The sequence below is a fragment of the Lutra lutra genome, chromosome 10, assembly GCF_902655055.1.
Source record: "Lutra lutra chromosome 10, mLutLut1.2, whole genome shotgun sequence".
In the NCBI taxonomy this organism is placed as follows: Eukaryota; Metazoa; Chordata; class Mammalia; order Carnivora; family Mustelidae; genus Lutra; species Lutra lutra.
The window spans coordinates 3,408,325-3,432,554 of NC_062287.1; the positions used below are offsets into that span (position 1 = coordinate 3,408,325).

General features: G+C 38.3%; 1 protein-coding gene across 11 annotated transcripts in view; it reads left to right on the forward strand.

Annotated features, from left to right (window-relative positions):
- GRIA4 (glutamate ionotropic receptor AMPA type subunit 4) overlaps positions 1–24,230 on the forward strand; it is a 398,776-nt gene that overhangs the window by 175,015 nt on the left and 199,531 nt on the right. The window contains exon 1 of one of the 11 annotated variants that reach the window (XM_047690824.1): positions 21,365–21,408. The exons of the other annotated variants lie outside the window; for them this stretch is intronic. Coding sequence (XP_047546780.1) covers positions 21,378–21,408 — 31 coding nt within the window. The 5' untranslated portion in view covers positions 21,365–21,377. Of the gene's footprint in view, positions 1–21,364; positions 21,409–24,230 lie in introns of those variants that run through there. 11 annotated transcript variants of the gene reach the window in all.

Consider the following 24,230-nt stretch of genomic DNA (forward strand, 5'->3'; position numbering starts at 1 on the left):
AGGTGAAAGGAAATGGCAGGTAGGTGAATTGTTAGGTGGAACAGAATGTATAATGGTATATGCACAGATAGCCCTTATGCAGTGTGAACTATATTCTAAGGGAGGCACATCAAAGGCAGCAGAGGTAGGTCATTTTGCCTACAGAGTCTGGGGAGGCTTCAGGATGGTTGATGCTGGAGCTGAGTGGATCCTAAAAACTGAGAGGTTTCTAGATGAAGTGGGGGAGAAGGGTGTTTCTTTTAGGGAGCAGTGTGTACAAGAATGTGATCTGTCATGCAAATGGTAAATGACTGTGGCTCCAGAGAGGGTCTGCAGGAGAGGACTGGCTGAGAGAAGGGTGCTTGGGATGGATGAGAACAGATAGTGCCACCTGTGGACACCGTACCAGAGATCCTGGGTCCTGTGTCCTACGTATATGGGAGCCAGCATTTATTTTATTATTTTTATTTTTTTTAAATATTTTATTTATTTATTTGACAGAGAGAGATCACAAGTAGACAGAGAGGCAGGCAGAGAGAGAGGTAGGGAACCAGGCTCCCTGCTGAGCAGAGAGCCCCATGCGGGACTCGATCCCAGGACCCTGAGATCATGACCTGAGCCGAAGGCAGCGGCTTAACCCACTGAGCCACCCAGGCGCCCCATATTTTAAAGGAAAGTAGTGGCATGGGAAAAGTTTATACTTCAGAAATGTAACACTAAAGCGGTATGGAGAATGACCTGGGGTGGTGAGACTCTGCAGGCAAGAAAAACCAACCAGGAAATTACAGTGTGACATGTAAACAAGAAGATGAGCACACTAAAACCTATATCCATAAATGCTAAAAAGATGTCAAGTACATGAATCACCATAGTAGGCTGGCTTTAGTCAAAGTTTATCGTGTGGGATTTGGAACCAGATTTTATTTTAAAAGATTTTCATTCCTGTTTTAACTTAAAAGTAACAAGTTACTTTATCTCAGGGATTCCTACTATGTATTAGAATATCTACAAAAGATGCTGGTGATAATATCAATGTATTCATTTTCTTTATGTCGTTATACATTATGTTACTGTGTGGTGTATCTACACGATACATATTTATTGCATGGATGATAAAGTACTCTAGTTTGCTCTAGCCTTGTAATGCATCTAGTATCTTGATGCAGGGAGAGTTTAGTAGGTGATGACGCCATGATTACCTCCTAACATCCCTTCTTTAAGGTGACTCTTCTGATTTGGCCATTTAGCAATTTTATGGAAAAAAAATAATTCCTTCTCAAGACTTTAATGTGTGAAGTGTGATTACCAGTATCACTTCCCATTTACTGATGGTATATTTTTGTCAGATTTTATATATATTCTCTCTTAGTTTGTCTAGATAAATGTATTTGTGTAATTTAGATAAGTTTAGGTACTTGATCAAATTTTCTCAACCTCTTCACCTATCTGCCCAAAATTCATCTTGAGTATTTTAGTACATGGTTTAAAAATATTCTCCCATTTAAAATCAGTTTTTAAATAAATAAAATCATCCAAATTTTTCTTATTTCCAGGATTCTACCTAGTCCCGGATAAAGACATAAAATGGGGTTAGTTCATTCCATTACAAATTGACCTAAGCTTTCCCTGTGGTGAGCGGTTCTTCTCCTTTTCTCTATTAAATCCCTATTATTTTCTCCAAAACTCTTATTCCAAATGTTTTTCCAGTTTTCAGAAATAGCAAGATGGACTTTTCTTCCCCTTGACTCTCTGGAGATCAGGATACTTTTATTGAGGCCAATTGACATGAGCTCTCTCACTTTTCTATCAACATTGAAATGATCTGGATAGTCATTCATTTCCTCTGTGTTCTTTCTACCTTCAAGAAATCATCCTTGACTTAATTCAGGGCTAACCCTGTCCATGAGACCATGTTTTCCCTCATACTTGAAGATGTCTCTCTTCCATTATCTACTCCTTCTTTGACCATTAGCTTATCTCTTTCTGTCTATACAAATGACCAAAGTCTCCCCAAACTGTAAACAGTCACGCACTACCCTTTATAATCTGAACAGTCCTGAGCCCTTGTGCAAAGTCTCTCTTCATTACATTCTGTGGAATATAGTCCACAGAGTTCTCACTACGTCTTCATCCTGCAGCTGTTTGTGGTTTAGGTTCTGCCTGCTCCTACCCTACTCCACAGAACTTAACTTTTTCAAAAATTAAACTTCAGCTTTCGAAACCCAAAGATGTTCCTGATAGTTCATACTCTTAAATGCTTCCTGTTTTTTATCCTCTTAAATCCCTCTTTGGTACCTGACACTCTTTTGCGCTATTTTTTGAAATACTGTGTTTTCAAGATCATCTTCGATGGTGTGTGTTGTCTGCCTTATGTTCCTGAGCCTAGGCATAAGTACCTTTCCTGCTGAGTCCTTACTACTCAGCTCTGCTCTCGCAGCATTCTCTCTGGAGCCAGTGCCATTTCTGCTGTTGTTCTAACTGTAATTTTGATCTGAATGATTCCTGGATCCCAGTCTGTGAGCTCATGCTAAAGCTTCAGTCCCTGTTGTCAAACAGGTTCCTCTAAGAAGGTACAGTGAACGCTTTTATATAAACCAAATGCTGATTTATACAGCTTGTATACAGACACTGATATATTTAGAGTAAGGGTTCATGATGAAATGCATTTGTTTCAGAAGAAAAGTGTGTATGCCACGTGGAATATGCACACACACAAATTTGTGTAGGGTGTGTATGGGTCTTTGTTGTATTATTTTTATTCTTAAACTTTCTTCGAAGTTAAAGTTATTTCCAAAAAATAATTGTAAAAAAATAAGTGGGATATAACTAAAGTTGTACTGAGAGGAAATTTCATAGCTATGAAGACATTTATCATAAAATAAAAGAAGTAAATACAAATAAACTTTCAACTTAAGAGACAGAGTAAGGGAGGGAGACACACGTTATAGGCCTAAATTAAACATTCAGAAAAAAATGAGTAATGCAGACAAGGGTAAAAGTGAGCATACACAAGTAAGAAAGCTACAGGGACTTCTCACTTAGCTGTTCATTACTAAATAGGTCCCCATTATCTCCTCCACCTCTCCTGCTCTTCCTTCTTCTCCTCCTTTTATTCTTCCTTTTTTCCCCCTTCCTTTCTTTCCTTCTTTCTGCTTTAAACGTGCTTTTCTCCAAGTTTGCTCTCAAAATTGTACTTTCTTTAAAGTGCAAGGTATTAAAAGATACCTAATGGAGAGACATGACCTAGTTTGGAAATTGGAGAAAGTCTTTTCTGAGGCAGTGATGTGGGAGCCATCATTTAAAGGGTAAGTAAAGATTCTCAAGGCAAAAGTTCAGGAAAAGGTAGAAGAGAAGCAGGGATAAAGGTTTAACAAGAAAAAAAGCAAAATGAACATTCTCAAGAAAGTAAATTAAGTCCAAAGTAGGTAGAGCAGAGGGAGAAAGAAGAGATAACTCTAAAAGAAAAATAGCAGTGGTCCAAAAAAAGTAAGCTGTGTAACCATTTAGGAAAGCAACAAAGAAATAGCAGCTATATATTAATTTCATATAAAGCAAGTACTTTTACTAAAAAGTTAACCAATTCTGTAATAGTCAAATTCATAATTAAATTCAAACCATGATGTTTAAACCATAAAATAGTACATTAAATGAATATATAATAAAAAAGCTATCAAAATAAGGAAAAAAATTTTAAATATTACTTTTGGTTTTACAGACAGTAGAAAAGTATAGGGGATATTTGAATAATATATTTAATGTGTTTGTTTAAGAAACAAAATTAATTATAAGAGAAAATATTCTTTTATTTTCTTTTATGAATTTTTCATGGAACATTTATGAAAATAAGCTATATATTAAGTCCATATATGCAATGAAAACTAATAGATTAAAAAATAATTTCAATAAGGAAAGCCATATTTGTTGTAACAGAACATACTATATAGAGAATATAAAATATATGTATAAAATATATAGAAGTAAAAATATAGAAATATAAAATATTAAAATTTTTATATAATAGAAATATAAAATATATATTCTATATAGAAAATATATAGAAGTAAAAACAATTCAAATAAAAATTTATGTGAGTTTATAAAATAAAAATCTGGAAAAAGAACTTGTAGCAAAGAGGAAATAAAAAAAATTCAATGTCAAGCTCTGAAAAATAATGAAAAGGGGCACCTGTGTGGCTCAGTTGGTTAAGCATCTGACTTTGGCTCAGGTTATGATCTCGGGGTCCTGGGTTGAAGTCTGGCATCTGCATAGACCTCCACGCTCAGCGGAGAGTCCGCTTCTTCTTCTCCCTTTGCTCCTCGCCCTGCTCCTGCTCGCTTGCTCACTGTCTCTCAAATAAATAAAATAAAATCTTTGAAAAAAAATAAAAATAATGAAAACAATAAAATCTCAAAGGTGAACCAGAGCTATACTGAGATGTAAATTATAGCCTTAAATACTTTATTAAATAGTACAAGATTAAAATAACTTGACTACATACACAGCCTATTATATATACAATAAAAATGGTATTGAAGAGAAACTGGAAACATAACATACCAAAGATAAAAGCAGAAATTGAAGAAGTAGAAAAGCATTGAACTGTTAATGTCAAGAACTGATTTCTTCAAAAAGACAAATATGTTTTAACTCTTATCTGCAGATAGTATTAATATCCAAGGCTAATGAAAAAAATTTAACTTGCATTGGATGATAGATGAGAAGATGGCAGAAAGTAGATGCCTCCTTACCAGATGTGAAAATTTATAAGACTCAGACATTCAGAATACATACATTTGAGCCAAAATGTAGACAGCAATAAGTGAGAATATTATGTGTCTGGTCAACAAGTACAAGGATAATTTTCAACTTTACATGAGTCAATTAAGTTGAAATACCACGTACATCAAATTGGAAAAGGTCTTCTGCCGATAACGATTTTTAGCTCTGATGAGCATTTAGGAATTAGGCTCTCTTAAATATTGTCCCTGGTAGTTCTGTTCATGCCAGTTTTCTTGAGAAAATTAGGCAGTAGAGATCAAAACCTATACTCAGAACTTCACTTGTCAAAATTTTCCTAAGGAAATAATCTGAAATTTGCATGAGGACTAATAACTGAAAATGCAACAGAAATAAGATAAATGTTTTTAATTATTTAATAATAATTTTCATTGGGTATTTATTGAATCTTACAGTACATGCCAAGTGAGCATTTTATGAATAGTATCTCACAGTTTCATCATAAAATTACTGTTTTTCCCATTTAAGGAAAAAGAAACATTTAGAGAAGCCAAGAATGTTGTCCCAAATCATATGAGTGAATCAATGATCCAAGAATTGTTATTCTGACAATAAAATCTCACTTAATCACAATGTTAAAATACTCATCATTGTGGGGCGCCTGGGTGGCTTAGTGGATTAAAGCCTCTCCCTTTGGCTCAGGTCATGATCCCATGGTCTTGGGATGAAGCCCTGTGTCAGGCTCTCTGCTCAGTGGGGAGTCTACTTCTCCCCACTGCCCCCCGTCTGGCTCTCTGCCTACCTGTGATCTCTGTCTGTCAAACAAATGAATAATATCTTAAAAAAAAAAAAATACTCATCGCGGGGCACCTGAGTGGCTCAGTGGGTTAAGCCTCTGCCTTCAGCTCAGGTCATGATCTCAGGGTCCTGGGATCGAGTCCCACATCAGGCTGTCTGCTTGGCGGGGAGCCTGCTTCCCCTCTCTCTGCGCCTACTTGTGATCTCTCTCTCTCTCTCTCTGTCAAATAAGTAAAAAAAAAAAAATCTTTTAAAAAAAAATACTTGGGGGCGCCTGGGTGGCTCAGTGGGTTAAGCCGCTGCCTTCAGCTCAGGTCATGATCTCAGGGTCCTGGGATCGAGCCCCGCATCGGGCTCTCTGCTCGGCAGGGAGCCTGCTTCCTCCTCTCTCTCTGCCTGCCTCTCTGCCTGCTTGTGATCTCTGTCTGTCAAATAAATAAATAAATAAATAAAATCTTTAAAAAAAAAATAAAAATAAAAAAAAATACTTGTCGCTTATGACAGCAAGAGAAATATAAATATCTTAAATATACATCACCAGGATTTCAAAAGTTGTATTGAATCCATATACTATGTAGAAATGATTAATAATATTTTAGGAATATATCAAACTTGTCTCAACATTAACAAGAAGAAAAATTGGTGGGAAAACCAGTATATTCTTTGTGAGATAGATAGATAGATGATAGATAGATAGATAGATCTATACACCAGATAGCCTACAATTGAATTCTAGGTCTACCACTAACCTTATAGGGTTATGCAAATTCAATGAGATAATTTATGTAAACTCCTTAACTGCTTATCAGAATGCCAGACACATAGTAAATTTCAAAAAAGCATACACATCTCCAATGTCAACTATGCTCTCCCTGGTCTCTGAGAACTAGGTCAAGCTGCTTGGCTTGGAAGGTCTCAATGATTTTCAAACAGATCTGAGGACCTTAAGAGTTTCCCTACTCCTGCATTCAACATGCCACCCTTTCCCATGTGGCAGAGGGCCAGATGGGAAACCACTCTCACTAAACATTGTGAGTGGACTTTACTGAAGTACTTGGGGTTGCAGAGAGTGGTAATACCAAGTACCACCAGTTTAAAATAATAATTATCAGTAATCTCCAATCATATTTTAGACATGCCTATTGCACGATTTTCTACTACCACCACGCTAACTAGTCATCCTGTCCCTGCATCCACACAGCACCTTGTCTCATCCAAGGAGGACAGTGTGAGGCTTTCTCAGAGGCTTTAGTGCCAGCCAGCAGCTAGCATGTAAGCACACACCCGCCACACAGAATGTTACACATGAAAACCATGTACCAAGTGTCATCAGTGCTGCTTGTCTTTGGAATTGAGCTTATAGATGATTTTAATTTTTCCTCTATACTTTATCTTGTAATTTTTCTTCAGTGAATAAATAGTGCTTATAGAATTTGAAAAATAATAATGTTCTTTTTAAAGATTTTATTTATTTGCGAGAGAGAGAACAAGTGAGGTGGGGCAGAGGCAGAGGGAGAAGCAGACTCCCAGCTGAGCAAGGAGCCTGATATGGGACTTGATCCCAGGGCCCCAGGCTATGACCGGAGCCAAAGGCAGCCTCTTAACTGACTGAGCCGCCCAAGCACCCAGCAATGCTTTAGAATAAAGGGAGATGGTACATAATAAATTTAAGGAAATATTTTTTTGGAGCACATGTTTTGTTTTGTTGTTAATTGCCACTTAGTTACATGTTTAAGTTAGCTAGAACTTTTTATTTACACGGAATAATTTACGAAGTAACCCAATAATGGCCCGCAAATGACAGTATGAAAGTGCTTCGCTTCCCAGGGAGATGAAGCATTCTACTAAATCCGTATGTCTTGCCTTTCGATAAGGAAAAGCGATACTCATATGATTAAACTAAGTCCCCCTTCATTTTAATACATAACCATTCAGGGGGCGCCTGGTGGCTCAGTGGGTTAAGCCTCTGCCTTCGGCTCAGGTCATGGTCCCAGGGTCCTGGGATCGAGCCCCGAATCGGGCTCTCTGCTCGGCAGGGAGCCTGCTTCCTCCTCTCTCTGCCTGCTTGTGGTCCCTGTCTGTCAAATAAATAAATAAATAAAATATTTAAAATACATAACCATTCAGGAAAATCCTTAAAGTTGTTTGAATGGTGTCCAAAGTAACACATTATTCAAATAATACAGATGTTTTTAAGATCCCAGATATCATCAGGATGAAGCCCGTGTTCACTGAAGTATGAGAGAAGAGCTGGGAAAGTTCAGTTTCTAGAACCTATTCCGTGTTGTACAGTGACAGCTGCTCACTCCCTCGGTTTAGTCAGGAGCAACGGCGTACAACAACAATCCCCAAAGCATGATTTGTTCTGGCTCTTCACTTGAAAGTAACAGGAAGTGAGAACAGCTGGCAGATGGGTGTTTTCATGGGTCTGAGGGCAAGAATGCCTAAAACTCGGGAAGGGACGGGGACCCAGAACTGAAAACCCACGGGGCTAGGCAGTGCGAACCCCTTCTACTTCATTCATATTTTCAGTCACAGTTGCTGTGTTTCAGGGGAGGTCAAGGACCATCACTCCACCAATAATGATTCGTGAGACTAAGCCAGACGGAATGGGGTTAGATCCTCTTAGTTTTTATTCTAAATTTGTAGAAAAGAGAATTCATTTGGCCCAGATTTGGGAAGGAATTCCCTTTGTCCAAATACCTAAATTCAGTAGAATCTTCATGTATAGTTTATTCCACTCATGCTTTTAATAGCCTTCTAGTTTTGGGTACCTGACATCATTTCATTATAAATTCAGGGATTCTGTCTTGTAGGTTGGATGTTCAGAAAATGGGATCATTGTGTGTAATATGTGGATCTCTAAAGATGCTTTTTGCAAAGATGCATGCACATCTTTGACAAATGCCTTTCTGGTTTTATTAAGCAAATGCAAATAAAATCTTTAAAACACTAAGCAAAAGGGGAGATATTTAAGACACCAGTCAAACATAGGAAAACATTATTAAAAATCCCATCAATTTTACAGAATGTAGAGCTCAGCTCATGCTCTATTTATAAGATCATGGTAAGCTATCTACTTAAAAAAGAATAATATTCACATTTACATGCAATAGCTCACATTTACTGCATTTAAATCCAGTCATAATTTGAAAGCTATGGAATGTCTTCTTTCAGTGTGGCTTCGTCTGACTCAAGTGGTTTCTTAAAGCAACGTAAGCATTAGGAGAATGACGTTACATAGCTGTGGCTGCTCCTGGGTTTACCCTAGCTGCCGGCCTCAGTGGCCTCCTCCATGTGGTCTTCCCCCTGCTGTAAAAGCCTTCTAAAAATCCTTTTATTGGGAATATACACTTGACCACTTACCAAGAACAGGGGGAGAAAAGCCACGTTTATAGAATACCTTTGTAATTGAGGTGTGACAGAGGCTCTGTTGCTTGAAGAAGAAAAGCAGTAGACTGGAATAACAAACATGAAATATTCCAGTCTGATAGATTAGATTTAGTAAGATCAGATTTAAATAAATTTAATTAGATCAGATTTAATAATCTGATAGATTATTAAAACAAAATAATGACCTGATTCCTAGATCAGTGTTAAAATTGATCCTCTATTCAAGTAGCTGGTAACTGCTGATCTTTATTTGTACTGATTTCATTATAGGTATTTTAAAATTGGCATTTTTCTCTCTCTAGTGTAACATTGCAAGGGCCCTGGCAGGGAGGGTGCTCTCACCTCTTGTGTCCACGGTTCTGCCACTGCATGTGCTCATCCCGTCTGTGCACACTCCTGTACAATTGGAGTCTGAATTTTGTTTTTACAGGAGTTTCTGGATAAAAAAATTGCATACCTAATTTTATTTTGTTTTATAATTTCTGGGGTACATCTCATTTTGGTGATTATTTTGGCTTATGGAAAGTTAAGGTCAATAACTCTATATAGAATTATTGTTAGTTCCTAGAAGGAAAAAACAACTGTTCTCTTATTGGTGTTCTTTTCATTTATAGCTGTGTTTAATTCAACTCACAGTTCTTTTAAAAATCAGTTGTAAGGGGCGCCTGAGTGGCTCAGTGGGTTAAGCCTCTGCCTTCGGCTCGGGTCATGATTCCAGGGTCCTGGGATCGAGGCCCGCATCGGGCTCTCTGCTCAGCGGGGATCCTGCTTCCTCCTCTCTCTCTGCCTGCCTCTCTGCCTACTTGTGATCTCTATCTGTCAAATAAATAAATAAAATCTTTAAAAAAAAATCAGTTATAATCCCACAAGAATCAGATAGGCAATAAATATCCAGAGGAACTTCTTACCTTTGAAGTTCTAGTGAACTCAAGGAAAAATCGTATCCAGATGGGCTAGGAAGAATGGTTAGAAAAAGAACCCACCCCCCCACCTCAAAAGAGACATTTATTTATTATTGCGGGTTTCTTTTACAAGTAACAAAAGGTATTAGGTTCTTTAAGAAATTTTTGCTTTAAGAGTCAGAGGAGACAGTACCCTTTTGTTAATTGGAAAATAAACAAATCTGAAGCAGAAGATGATGCCCAGGAAAACTCAGTGTGTTTTCAGAGCATAGACGAAAGCTTGTAAACTCTTCCCCTTGCTGAATTTAAGACCTGTGGTGATCAGATCACACACGGCACATTTGGCTTGGGTCTGACTTATCTTTTCAGTCCCCACATCAGTTACCCTCAACCTGCAAAGTTCAGATTTTTTTCCCACAGAGAAATTTATCTGGCCTGTGCTTGGTTCCCTCTGGGCAATTGTAGATACTTACTAAATAATCTCATAAATGTATCAGTGCTGACTTTTTAATGCATGATGCAGAGTAAATATACAGCCTGCCAAGATATGTATTTTGTTATTAACAGTATCTTAGAAACAATATCCATTTCCCAAAGAAATTATCAAATTTATGAGACTTTTTAAAATGTGTGCTTTCGTTTCAATAATCCTAACAAAATTAGTTGAGTTTTATTGAGTTTCCCCTTATAACCAAGTGGTGCATGATTTCCCTTACACTGACGTCAAACCATAGTCAAAGTTAGAGGGGTCAGTGTTTAAGGTGGCACTTCTCATACTCAGATTCATAGGTTCCTGGAGACCTGAAGTACTCATTCAGGTCCATGGTTTCTCAAGTTTGGGAAAGAATCACGACCTTAACTTGAGGCCTGAATTGATTAGAGAGGGGCAGAGTATGGATTAGGCACGCTTGTTGGTAGATCTTTGTGTCCTCAGATCATACCAAGTAACATCCCACTTCTCCTCTGCACAAGACCAGCCTGACAGACGGGAGGGGCAGTGCTGGTGTGCTATGGAAATGTTAAGGACTTTGGGTTCAGACAGCCCTGACTCAGGTTTGGTTTCCAGCTTCCACACTTACTGGCTGCTTAAACCTCAGGTTGGGCTGAGGATTGAATGAAATAATAAACACAAAGTTATATCAGTACTCAGTACCTGGCCCATAATAGCTGTTTAATAAAGGTTATGCACTCTTTATGCACTCATAAATTAGCTTAAAATCAAGAGCTTCTGATACTAAACTCTGTGCTTTTACCTTTATAATGCTGCCCTGGGAAAACGTGTCAAGAGTAGAATAATTCAAGGATTGTCTTTTACAGTGTCTCTCTCTTCTTTTCCCAAATATTTAACTCTCAAAGAAGAAAAGACAATATATGACTAACACTGACTTCACCATTGCAGTTGACTAAAAGGCATTTTGATCTTACCTAACACGAACAATTTAATATAAGCAGTTCCCAAACTCTTGGAAAAGTTTAAATCCAAAATTCAGGGAACACAAAGTCACACAATCTTCTTGTTTCCAGAGTCACTTTCAGTCTTAGCTCCACACAGCTGTTACACTGGGAATTATCCAATTGCACACAGATAGATCTCTTTCCATTCATTCGAATAATTCTGAATTCCTTTCAGAGGAAGCATAATGGCCAGTGCAGAAGTATAAAGACTCAATAACGGTCATCCTAAGAAAGGATTCAACCAGCTCCAACAGCTGCTCATCAGAAACGCTGCAAAGCTTCCTTTATCATCCATATGTTTCTGGCTGACAGTTGAAATTTCAAATTATATTGGATATTTTTTATTCAGCCATAGTATTAAAATATTTTCTCAGTTGTGCTATTCGAAATATTCCAAGCCTTGGAAAAAGAGATGAAATAGCTTCCAGTTGTGTGGGTGTGTGTGGGTGTGTGTACAAAAGAGTAAAAAATTGTACCAGTCTGTATATAATTGAAACAATAAGGTATAAGGTCAAGAGACAAAGTTAATTTGAGAACAGGCACCAGCAGCTAGCTTCACATTACTGAACTATGTGAGACTCCATTGAAATGGATTATTTATTTAAATGTTGATTCAAATGCAGCAAAATTATGTGAGCATAGTGGACTTGAATACAAGTCTGCCTGGATCTATGTACTGATTTTACCTCTCGTATCTATGTGACCTCACGTGTCAGATCTTCTGCCTTCCCCGTAGAGTTCTTTTAGAAGATTGAGTCCATCTATGGCAAGTGCTTAGAGCAAGTGCCTAAGTCATCATAAGCACTAAGTTAGAGTTGTCATTATTAGTATTAGTAATGTTATCACAGAAATTTATCTCTGTATTGGTTTAGCAAGGTGATTGTAGTACAGTTTGGTGACCTTGTAATCAGGATTAATTTCGAAGACTATCCTGTAGACATCACAACATTTCTGTAATTTACATAACAGCCTAGATAAATAGCTATTAAAAATGCACTTTTGATAATAAAATTTTTAATTCCACTTGAATATGATCATTTTACTATTTAAATGACATGAGTGCACGAGTCTGGCACATCTTCTTTATCTCTGTTATCCTGTTAATTAGCACAGTGCTAGGCATGTGTGGCCACTCAGTCAGTATGTGTTCAGTGAATGAGCCGTTGAGTAAGTAGCGGGCATTGACTTAGACTTCTTGAAGTTTCTTAGGCTTTTTTGTGCAAATCATCTTTTCCACTATACCACAATAAAGTAGCAATTTTCCATTAGTAAGTTAGGCAAAGTTTAAATATTACAAGTATTTCTTGCACATAAAGGTCTAACCATGGTCATTTTTCTGGGATAAAAAAAGACCTATAAAAAAACAAAGTATAGGGGTGCCTGGGTGGCTCGGTGGGTTAACGCCTCTGCCTTCGGCTCGGGTCATGATCCCAGGGTCCTGGGATGGAGCCCCACATCGGGGGGGGGTCTCTGCTCCGCGGGGAGCCTGCTTCCCTTCCTCTCTCTCTCTGCGTGCCTCTCTGCCTGCTTGTGATCTCTGTCTGTCAGATAAACAAAATCTTAAAAAAAAAAAAAAACAAAGTATAACCTCTTTTGCAGGGAAAACAATTATCTTTAAAAAAAGGTCCCGTCACTTACTGGGAGGACCGCAGCTGTGATTCTCAAGTAAGGATGCTGATTCAGTGGCGGGGCGGAAATCTGTAGTCTCAGGCATCCTAGATGATCCTGGACACCATGCTTTGGGAGACTCTGCAGAAATAATAGTGAAATCTCTTCTGTATGGAGCCCATGCTTAATGTGCTATCTATCGTTTCAGTGCTTTATGTAGTTCACTAATTTAATGCCTCAGTATACCCATACGCCAGAGTTCAGACCAGGCCATCTGCTTCAGAAGCCTGTGTTCTTGTTGTTGCATACTTACTATAAGGTATTGTGGCTCAGATAATTATCTAGATTCTCTGAACTTCAAGTTCTTTCTTTGAAAATTCAAAATTTGGGACACCTGGGTGGCTCAGTGAGCTAAGTGTCTGCCTTCAGCTCAGGTCATGATCTCGGGGTCCTGGGATAGAGCCCCGTTGGGCTCCCTGCTCGTAAGGAAGCCTGCTTCTCCCTCTTCCTCTGATCCTCCTCCCCCTGCTCATGCTCTCATTCTCTCTCTCAAATAAATAAAATCTTTATAAGAGAAAAGGACATTCAAAATCTATTCATTTGGGGTAAGGAATAAATAAAGTGAGGTTTACTAGTACATATTGAAAGTGTTTTGCATACATGTATAAAGTACGCATTTATTAATTATTGCAATTAGATGCATCAGTGGTGTCAGTTTGAAAGGCAATACATTTCATTTTCAGTATGAAATGGGGAATGAGAAAGACATTACAGAAAGGTTGGAATGAAAAAAGTGATAAACAGAAAGAACCTTAATTAAGATTAATTTAACTTATTGCTATGAAGTACCAAAGGAATGTAAATTGTTTCTGGGGAAGTTGTGACTAGTGATCACCACTGAACATTTCTGAAGCATGACCTCATCGTATGTGGTTGTATCTTGCACTTACAGTATTTTTTTCTAGTTACAGTCCTTCCCATAGGAAACTTGCAGTATAAATCAAGCCATGCTCCTATCTTTAAACAGCAACAAAAAATTACTTCTTTCACATTTAACGTCTGATAGCTAACTTCTCTTGTCTGCTTTTTAATCTAATACTAAAATCAAGTAGCTGAAGCAGAAGGAAGTAGTGTAGACCTCTTGTCAGTGGTCTCAATTGACTTGTATACAGGCATTCATGCCTAGAATGAAATATTTGCTATTGACCAGCTACTAACGACAATGTTTTATAAAACAGCACTGCCCTTGTTATGACATTATTGAGTTGAATCTTTTCTTTACAGTAGATCATCTCAAGTTCTGGTGGAAGTGAGGCAGTAAATTTTTCCTTTTTGGGTTCATTCATTATAACAAATTCCAGAATCTAACCATTTGAGCATAGTAGATTTTACTTATCAATATATTATTGATTGGTAAAAAAATTTATCTTTATAACACTTTATTTAACTTCTCCCTCTGTGATTTTTTTAAGTGAAGGGATAGTATACTAAACAGAATGTTAGATGGAGTATGATAATTCCTTCATTCATTTAAGCAGAAACGGTCATATGCTGAGGGTGTGTTATGTAGTGTGCTACATTCTGTGGATGAAACAGTAAATAAGATACAGTGCATACTCTAGTCTTCTCTTCTAATTCAGTAGGGGGGAAAAGTCTTGCCCAAGGGCAAGGACTTTTATTAAATGAGGTTTGTTTGCTTTTTCGTAAGGTAAGCTTAAAAGTAATGTTGCTATTACTCTGCAAGAAAAGCTCTGTTAGAATCTTTAATCTACAAAACAGTGGTTTTAATTGAACCACTAGCAATTCACTGAGAATCAGCCTGTAAACATGCTGTTACGGCGCATCTTGGACTTTCGGAAAAGAGAAACGGACTCCTTCACACACAGAGAGAATTTCTCAGTGAGGAGGTAAACAGAAAGCAATCAGAGTCAACACTCACCCCCTTACAGATAGATTCATTGTTCTCTTACTCTCTCAGCTTCTCAGAAAATAGCTGAAAAGCATTCTTTTTCTCAGTGCACACTGTAAACATTACAGTGATTTCCATTCCTGTTCTGGTCAAAAGCACAGACAGACTCTAACCTGTTAGGTAGTTCAAGCCAAAGACAACTAATTGAATACTGGCCTCAGTTTAATTCCACAACTGTTAAATCTATTTTTCTGTGATTTAAGGAGTATAAAGGCATTCGACTCTTTAAGCTCATACTCAAAATCATTAGCAAATGTTTACATAAAGCTCTGTAATGTAAATTTGAGCAGACATAGTAAATGAGCAATGGTGATTATTTTTCCCCAATCAGTTAAAAGTACATAAAGCCTCATTGTTTGTGTCGGCTGTATTAGACCCTCTGAAGGATACAGGAAATTTGAAACATTGTTCCTGTAGTCAAAGAGTTCCAAGAAATTTTAAACAAGGAAAACATTTTGTAAACAACATAAGCCAGTCCACAAGAGGTGAAGAATTCTGTACATCAAGCTGTTGTACGAATTTGGGAACAGAAAGCTGGTAAAGACTAGGACAGTCATGCAGCGTCAGTGATGTCACGTAAGTTTAATATTTTCACCTGTTGCTTAGGTAGTGTTTGTAGAGTAAAAAGATGACTGTGACAGTGTCCCTGGTCTTGGAGGTTTTGTTTGTTTCATTATCTGTTTTATTAGCATTAGCACTAAAAATATAATGTCTTTACCATAATCTACTTCTATTTAATGAATAGGAATAGATTTACCATCCATTTCAAAGAAGAGATTCTCCCCCCACATCCAAGAAGGAGAGGCACATGGCGTTAGTCCATATTTGATCAGTAACACTAATACTACTATCGTTGATAGTCAAATAATATCCAATAAAAAATGGAATGATTGCATCGCCAAAATATTATTTTAGAAATTTGGTGTGCTATATTAAAATGACATTAAAATCTTCTAAACTAGCTTATAAAACTCTTTGTGATCATTCTAAAATTAATGGAATTAATGTGGTCTACATCACTGTTACCTTCAGTGAGAGGCTGCAAATGTCCATGCAGTAAATGGTAGGAAAAGAAAGGCTTTCCAGTGTTAGTCAATATTGGTATGACTGGTTGGATTAAAAACTAGGAATCAGCTCCTGGCATTAGGATACTCTGTTGAAGCCCTAGAAAATTCTTATACTTCTGACAATAATATTCATATAAAGACTAGACAGTGACATGAATATTATGTTAAAAAAATTAAAAGGTGAATGGTGGAATTGTCAAGCCAAAGGGAATTAGGCTTTAGGACTAAAATGTCCACAATCCAATGTGGGTGCTAGACAATTCTAGCCACATAGAAGTAGATGAAAGTATTTAATAGGTTCTATCCTGATTCTGAGGGTAAAATCTAACCCAAATGTAAATAAGCTTTTTTTTTTTTAACAAAGAATGTAAACTCTGTAGCTTTATAAATACGACTTTTATCAAGACCAAAAAGACATAAAAGTCATGCAAGACAAATTAAGATGTTCCTTCTTTGATGTGATGAAGTACAGATCTACAAGAACAGCAACGGGCTTCTATCAGGTGAACCGAACCCGTAAAAGGCCACCAAGGGTAGAATATTCTGGTGCTACAAGGTTTATGTGAGATCCCAGCCTGCTGAGGAAGCTTTCTGTAACTACTCAAGCCCCCAGTGACTTTGTATCTTTTCTCTAAACTCACCTAGAACATGAAGAATACAGCACCATGTGTAGCACATCTGGATGCCAAGGAAAAGGCATCTGTAAGCCAATGATCAGAGAATTCAGAGACAGAGTGTGTTTGTCCTGCTGCTCGGCTTTCTTCTTCCAACATCATCCCCTCAGAGCCGAACCTGGAGTGCCCTTCCCCGAGGCGCCCTCTGACCCTAAGCAGTTCCACCTCGTTGGACCTTGGTGTCTAGCCTGGAAAATAATTAGTGCCAGTCTTACACTTGGCTCATTACAGTGCCAACAATTCAGATGCTGTTCCTGAAATTACTCAAAAGGAAAATACAAGTTAATATTCTGACCTGTTGAAGTGAAATATAAGCTTTCACAAGCAGATTCTCTAAATGAATGTCTTTAATTCCACTGATGCTTAGAGTGACTTTACTGACCAAAAGAAGTAGCACAAAAAAATTTGCTAAGTGAAGTCATTGTGGCGTTAACAGTCCTAAATGTCAGTTTGAAAAATAGGCCGCTGCTTCTGAAGCACTCCTGTTTAAAACAGAGTGCAGTGACACTGATGGATGAGCGGGGCGGTCTGAGTCACACAAGGGGACTTTATGCTTCTGCGAGTGAGGAGGAAAATGCAGAATCTTTTCTCTCTCACACTCACACAGCTATGAAATGCGGTTAGCTATTCAAAATGCAAAACTGTCTACTAAAATCTGAGAGAAGATCATCCATTGTTTCTTTCCACCCGCATGGGTAAGAACCACAGGCTGGTTGGGTACTTCTCCAAATTTCTTTATTCTGTCTCCCCTTTTACATCTTTTTGCTATATAAACCGTTTTCTCTAGCTAACCTGTCAGAGAGACATCTGTTACCTTTATAGAAGCCAATGCACATGGGTGTGTCACGCTTTGGTTTTCCAGTGCCAACATTCGGAGACAAGTCTTTCTACTGCACTTTGTCTGGAAACTGTCTTTAACTCTGCCCCTCACTAGGGGCACATGTGTTACCCACCCTCAACTTCAGACACTGGTAGCAGGTGATCTATGAGCCTAGTTATCTTCTCCCGTGCTGCAAAAAATGACATGCTACTTCTGCGGCTCCCTTGCCAGCTTTTAAACTACCCTGTCAAGCACAGAGAATTAAGAAAAAAATATGAAGCATCCATAATATAACCTTAATGCCCCTGTGCACCATTCTTCCATTACTTTTCACCTTTCTGCCTCAAGCCAGGGAACTAAAAGGATTAGATGGAATGCTATAAATTGAAATGTGTGACAGTCCATGGAGGCCTTAGTCCAGCTTTGCAAGATACAGGAGAATTATCATGTTGCTACTGATACCTTAAATTTAAGGCTTTGATGTATCAAAAAAGTTTTGTGAGATTAAAAAAAAAAAAAAACGGTGGTGGAAGGAGCCAAGGCCTGAAAAGGCGAGTTAAAATTATGGTCATTGCCTGTGAAATCATGTATACTTCCATTGACTGCTTATGCGACTGGATCCGTTGCTTGCTTCTCTGCCCCCAAAGAACCTGGGCCATCCACGGCAAAACCCTCTTCATAGTGACAGCGTTCTGTCGTACGTATCCTCCCCTGGGGTCCATGTCAGCAGATCCAGTGGCCTCTGTGAGTGTTGTCCTCCAACCGAGTGGATGATGAGCTCCGCTGTTCCAACCCTGAAAGTGCCGAGGGAGCTTCCAGCCCAGATGGTCTTCTTGCTGAGTTTGCCTGAGGCGTGTTCTGTTTTGTTTTGCTCCTCCCTTACATTGACTCATTTAATATAGGATATATCTGAGGCGATTTGGTGTGAGCCAACAAAAAATAATGATAAAGTTGAATTATTAATTATTAGTTAAAAAAACCAAAGACAGTTACCAAAGTAAAGGTATTTTCCTCAGCGTTAAAGAGAAAAAATTGTGCTAAGTATTTATATGTATCAATACTAACAGGTCCAAGCATACTCTGTTTTTTTACTTGGTCTCAAAAAAACAGTGATTTTGCATTTAATACACCTCATACATGTTTCTATAGAAGACATTGGAATTGTTTTTCTGATTCACTTTTTAAAGGTTGAAATATTATGATAGATTCAGTATATACATGTCGTTAAGGGAGGGTACCCTCATTTTTCTTCTGAATTCTTCGTGGTGGGTTTTCTTCACCAGTCACTGAATGTACCTTGGAGCACCAAGCCCTAAACCTGTCCAGTCTTCTCACCTACTTGGAATATGTGTCTGCACAAAGACTTGCTCCTAGTAATATTAACCACTCAAGGATCTTTTCAGATGTTCAAAAGGATGGACCTGGCTCCATTTAGAGAGAGTCTTTCATCATGTAATGTACAGGACAGTGATATATCCAGTGTCTAAAGATACTATAGCAGTGTGAATTTTGCTCTCTGTTGGCTATCCATTTGAAATTAATATTCATAGAGATTTAATTCCAGAATGAATTACATTTGGGCAATGTCATCAATGTCCTGAAACACTAAAGCTTAGTAAAAGGATTTATCCCCATGTGATCAGTTAGAGATGTAGAGAAGGCTGAAGAGATTCTCAGGGAGTATATCAAGTAGGAAAGTTGGTTCACATGGAAGCAACCGGTGTTGCCTGAAATGGATAGAGAAGCAGCACTGTCACGTCCCCTTAGGTAGCTGAGTGCTTGGAAAGCAGGATTTGTAAATGCCATATGTTAAAGACATTAGAAACAATTTTAGGGATGCTAAAGAGTAAAATATCCTTGGTTCTTCTCATCTGAAGAACTTTATAGAACTATTTTGTCTGTAGGAGGAAAGTCAACAGCAGACTGTGGAATATGAATAAGTAGACATAATGCACATCAAGAAATAAACTGGCATCAAAATTGAGAACTTAAATTATTTTAAAAATATTTTAAATATATTCAGACATAAAAAGTAGTTTATAAGGAGAATGACCATAATCAAATATGCAAGTTATTTTGCCCAAGTTTTTCAGAAGAGTTCCTACGAGAAGAAAATATTTTTAGATTAACAGCGAAAACCCTCACACTTTACAAGCAAAATTTTTAGACTTTTATATCATAACACTTTTAGAGATTTCTTATCAAGAATAAATTAGGTCCTTTTCAATATGGGAAACTTAACACAGCACTTAATCATAACTTTAATACATATTCAGTCACCCCAATATAATTATACATTCATTATCTATATTTTGATGATGTTAAGTATTTAAAATTAGTAAGGCATACTTTTAGCATACCCGAAGGCATTTTTTTAGATTTTCCAAAAATTATCAATAAGAGGGAGGACAGACACTTAATGACTATACCTACTATTTTTCTGGGATCTATTTCATTTTAATTTTTAATTGAAATTCTTTTTTTTTTTAAGATTTTATTTATTTATTTGACAGACAGAGATCACAAGTAGGCAGAGAGGCAGGCAGAGAGAGAGGGAAGCAGGCTCCCCGCTGAGTGGAGAGCCCAGTACCGGGGCTCTATCCCAGGACCCTGAGATCATGACCTGAGCTGAAGGCAGAGGCTTTAACTCACTGAGCCACCCCGGCACCCTTTAATTGAAATTCTTATCTAAACTATTCAGTTCAGGGGTGCTTGGGTGTCAGTGGGTTAAAACCTCTGCCTTCCGCTCAGGTCATGATCTCAGGGTCCTGGGATCGAGCCCCACATCGGGCTCTCCGCTCAGCAGGGAGCCTGCTTCCCTCTCTGCCTACTTACGATCTCTGTCAAATAAATAAATAAAATCTTAAAAAAAAAACTATTCAGTTCAGCAAGTATGATTTAATGTGGTAAGACATGGTCTTCAGGTGGTTTATCGTCTGGAGCAGGAGACAGACAAACTGATACTGAAAGTCCTACACAGGCATGTGTTTGGCTGTGCCGGTTTACCAGCTGTAGTTTGTCTGACCTAAAAATGTAGGCTGTGTATCATCCCTGTTGTGTACACCAGAATTAAATTATTGAGACTTCAATCAAAAGAGTCAAAGTTCTATCGGATTGTCAAAAATTCCCTTTATTCCTTTATTTAAGGAGAAGCATACATTATTCACGGAAAAAACACATCCTGTGCCAGCAGGCTAGTAAATCTCATAATCTCATTAAAGTCACTTCAGTTCAGTTCAGGAAACTTTTATAGAGAACTACCGTATGCTGGGCACCATGCTGACTCCTGGAGATGTAAATAGAAGTGAGAGTGGGCTCCTACTCCCTAGGGTACTGAGGTTAAGACAAAGGCAGAGGTAAGTGAGGTCCAGCAAGTCTCGCCAGTGCATACCTGAGGCCAGTGCTATTTAACTTTCAAAGATAAACAGCCAGCAACAAGGATGCCACACAGACCCTGTCCCACTACTTCCTCAGGCGTAAAGAGAGGAAGAGGAACAGTGCAGAATGCCGATGTCTGGACACAGTCCTGCGGATTCCATCTCCTGCAAGGAGCTAGTGCCCTAGAATCCAACAGTAAGGAGCTCAGAAAGTGCATGTAACATCCCTTCTGAAAGGGTTTTGAGAACTCGATGATGCAGACAGACACTCTGCTACCTCTCTTGAAATTGACCTTTATACATTCTTAACAAAGTCAGAATGGATGCTTCCAGATCTGAAAGCCTCCTATAAGGTTTCCCTTCCCATTGGGAATTTGGAAACTCTGCTTCAGTGAGGAGAGGAGTGTGTCTGCTCTGCTGAAGGCTTTGTAGCTCTGGCAGAGACAGAAGGTCACATCATTTAGGGGAATGAAAATGAGGCTATGAATACACAGGCAGATAATTTCACTTCTGTCTATCAGCTCTCCAAAGAGAGAGAGATGCCTAAAGTGCTCTTTGAACACAAAAAAGGATTCCTACCCAGCTGCGGTGAAGCTCCATGGGAAGAAGTGGAGAGAAACATTCCCAGAGTAAGTGATGTCCCAGTCTTCAAGTGTTAGTAGTTAACCTGGAGCAGCAGGAACACAAGGATCACGGAGGGGAGAATTTCATGAGCTAGGACACAGAGATAGAGGAATGATAATTCAGCAAATCAGGGAGCCCTAAATGTAGCAGGCAGTTCAGAAAATGTATATTCTAAAGGGTAATAACAATCTCTCTCAATTTTTTAAATGATCTCTTTATTGTCAGCCAATTAATTCAGAACTTCAACACCTGCTTATAAACTGTTACAGCAGATGTTTGGAGATATAACTTATCTTAGAAGAGGTCAAGGCAGAGTACGAACATTCAGTTTCACAAATAGTATGGGTGTCTGTGATGTACTGGGCAGTACTTTCCTCTCCCACCAGAATGAATGCTCCATGACACAGGGCTCTTGTCCTGTTCGCAGCTCTGTCTTCAGCAGCTACAACAGCAGGTCTTATGTATACAGTTACGGTTATATGATGATAGAGTATAAAATGGGGTTCAGTGGTCCACGAGGCAGATCTGCTGCCTGTCCTCATGGAGTTGGCATACTAGCACAGGGGTTTCAACCTAGGATGGTGGAGAGGGTATTACAAACTTTTGTGGAGAAAAAAAAATATGATGTTTATTTTCCCTAACCTGTAAGTGAAATTCAGCATTCAATTTAATTATAAACATAGGCCACAAACCATATAGGTATTAACAGTACCTGTGACTTTGTCACCATTAAAAATCACAGATAATTTCATATTCTATTTCAGTATTTTAAATATCTGAGAATGTAGTTTTTGCTTGTCATGATTTTTTTTTTTAAGATTTTACTTATTTATTTGTATTGGGCGGGGAGCCCAACATGAGGCTTAATCCCAGGACCCTGAGATCATGACCTGAGCCAAAGACAGATGCTTAACTGACTGAGCCACCCAGGCACCCCTGGCTTGTCATGATTTTTAAGTTGTTTGCTATTGACATACCGCTAGGTTTTATTGCTTCTGTGTTAATAAAGAAGTAAGTATATTATGGTATCAATTTAGTTTTTAGTACTTTGAAGTTACATTTCAATATAAGTGTTTTATTTTGTTATCCTAGATAGTTTATGCATTTGAAAACAGTGTTTTAAGAACAGAGCTACAGAATATTACACCAGAATATTACACACATTCATGGCACCAAAATCGTTAAGAACTCCAGGTCTAGGGATGTCATTATTAAAGATTTTTATTTATTTATTTTGAGAGAGAGAGAGAGAGAGAACACGAGAGGGGAGGTCAGAGGGAGAAGCAGACTCCCCATGGAGCTGGGAGGTTGTGGGACTCGATCCCAGGACTCTGGGACTATGACCTGAGCTGAAGGCAGTTGCTCAACCAACTAAGCCACCCAGGCACCCTGGGGACGTCATTATTATTCAATGATAAGGCTCATGCACTGAGTGGAGAAGCACAAGCTGTTATCCCAGCACATGGAGGGTAGCTGGAGTGGTCTTGGAAGGATGGCCAGAGAAGGCAGGCCTCCGCTCCCCCTGAAAAAGTAGCAGGAAAATCTGACGTGTTCCAGAACTGGTGGAACTTTGTCAAGAAAGGAACTGGAGCTGCTGTGTGTGAGGAAGTGGGTGTTCGGGGGTGTTTGAAGAGTGTATTTAACTGGGGCCAAGTTAAATAAGACTCAGGAGAGTTTGTGCTGTATTCTAAGGATGATGGGAAGCTACTTGTGAGTTTTAAAAACTGAACGTAGGAAGATCACTCTGGAGACAGCTGATTCTAGGAGGGGCACAGAGTCAGCAGGGAGAGGAATCATTTGGGAAGATTGTGGGAGACCTGCATTGTCATTAGAAAAATACGGAAAAAAAGAAAACTAACATGGTTCTAGAACACCAATGTTTATTCTGTTTTTATACTCAACTTGCCTACTATCCTTAATAGTAGAAGCACAGGCTTTACTGCTGTTGCCTAATGCAAACCATGTGCATATCTTTTGGTGTCTCATGTAATTCCAAGTAAGTTAGAGGACCTTAGTTGTAAGGTGTTCAGCAAACAACGAATAGCATTTTAGCTGAAAGTCTGTGAGAAAGATGGTCAGCCAACTGTGTGCTGTAGGACCCTTTTCCCTCTTCTAATCATTATTCTAAGCTTCCAATTTGGACGTAGTGATTTCTTGATAAGCTATATCATTTTAAAGGACATTTATATCAGCTGCTTCTATTTTAATTTTATCTTTAGCCAAATCCTCTCTTTTCTGTACTGTTCGTTCCTCAGGATGCAATTCAGTGTTTTCACTGATTCCAGCCAACTTATCCATTATCCTCAAATCAAATGGAGTACACTCTTTGGCAAGAATATCCAAAATCTTGCTCTTTATAGCATGTGTTCACTTATGGGTACTTTCTATTGATTAAATGTTAAACTGTTGTGTTCTTCCCAAACCCTTCAAAATTTTTTACGTAGAATCATTCTTATATGGGATTTTTATACATCATCTATAATTTTTTTTATTATATATGTTGGAGACAGTGGGTGAGCTCTGGAAACTGTGAGCTGGCCTGTTAAAAGCATCTAGATTCCACTGTAACACCCTTCACGAATATCAGTCCCCACTGTAGTCCTACATTTCCAAAACTTGGTAAACACTGTGATTACATACATTTACCTGCAACCATTCTCTCTTTGTGTGAAGATTTCCATCAGGGTTCTAATTTCTCCATCGTCCTGTGAGGTATAAGAGAAGACAAGTAAGTAGTATCAACACATGAGAACTGAAGAAAATAACGAGAAAGAAAAATTATCTTTCTTACAAAATAAAGTGACTTTAAGTAAATAAAGTCTACTTT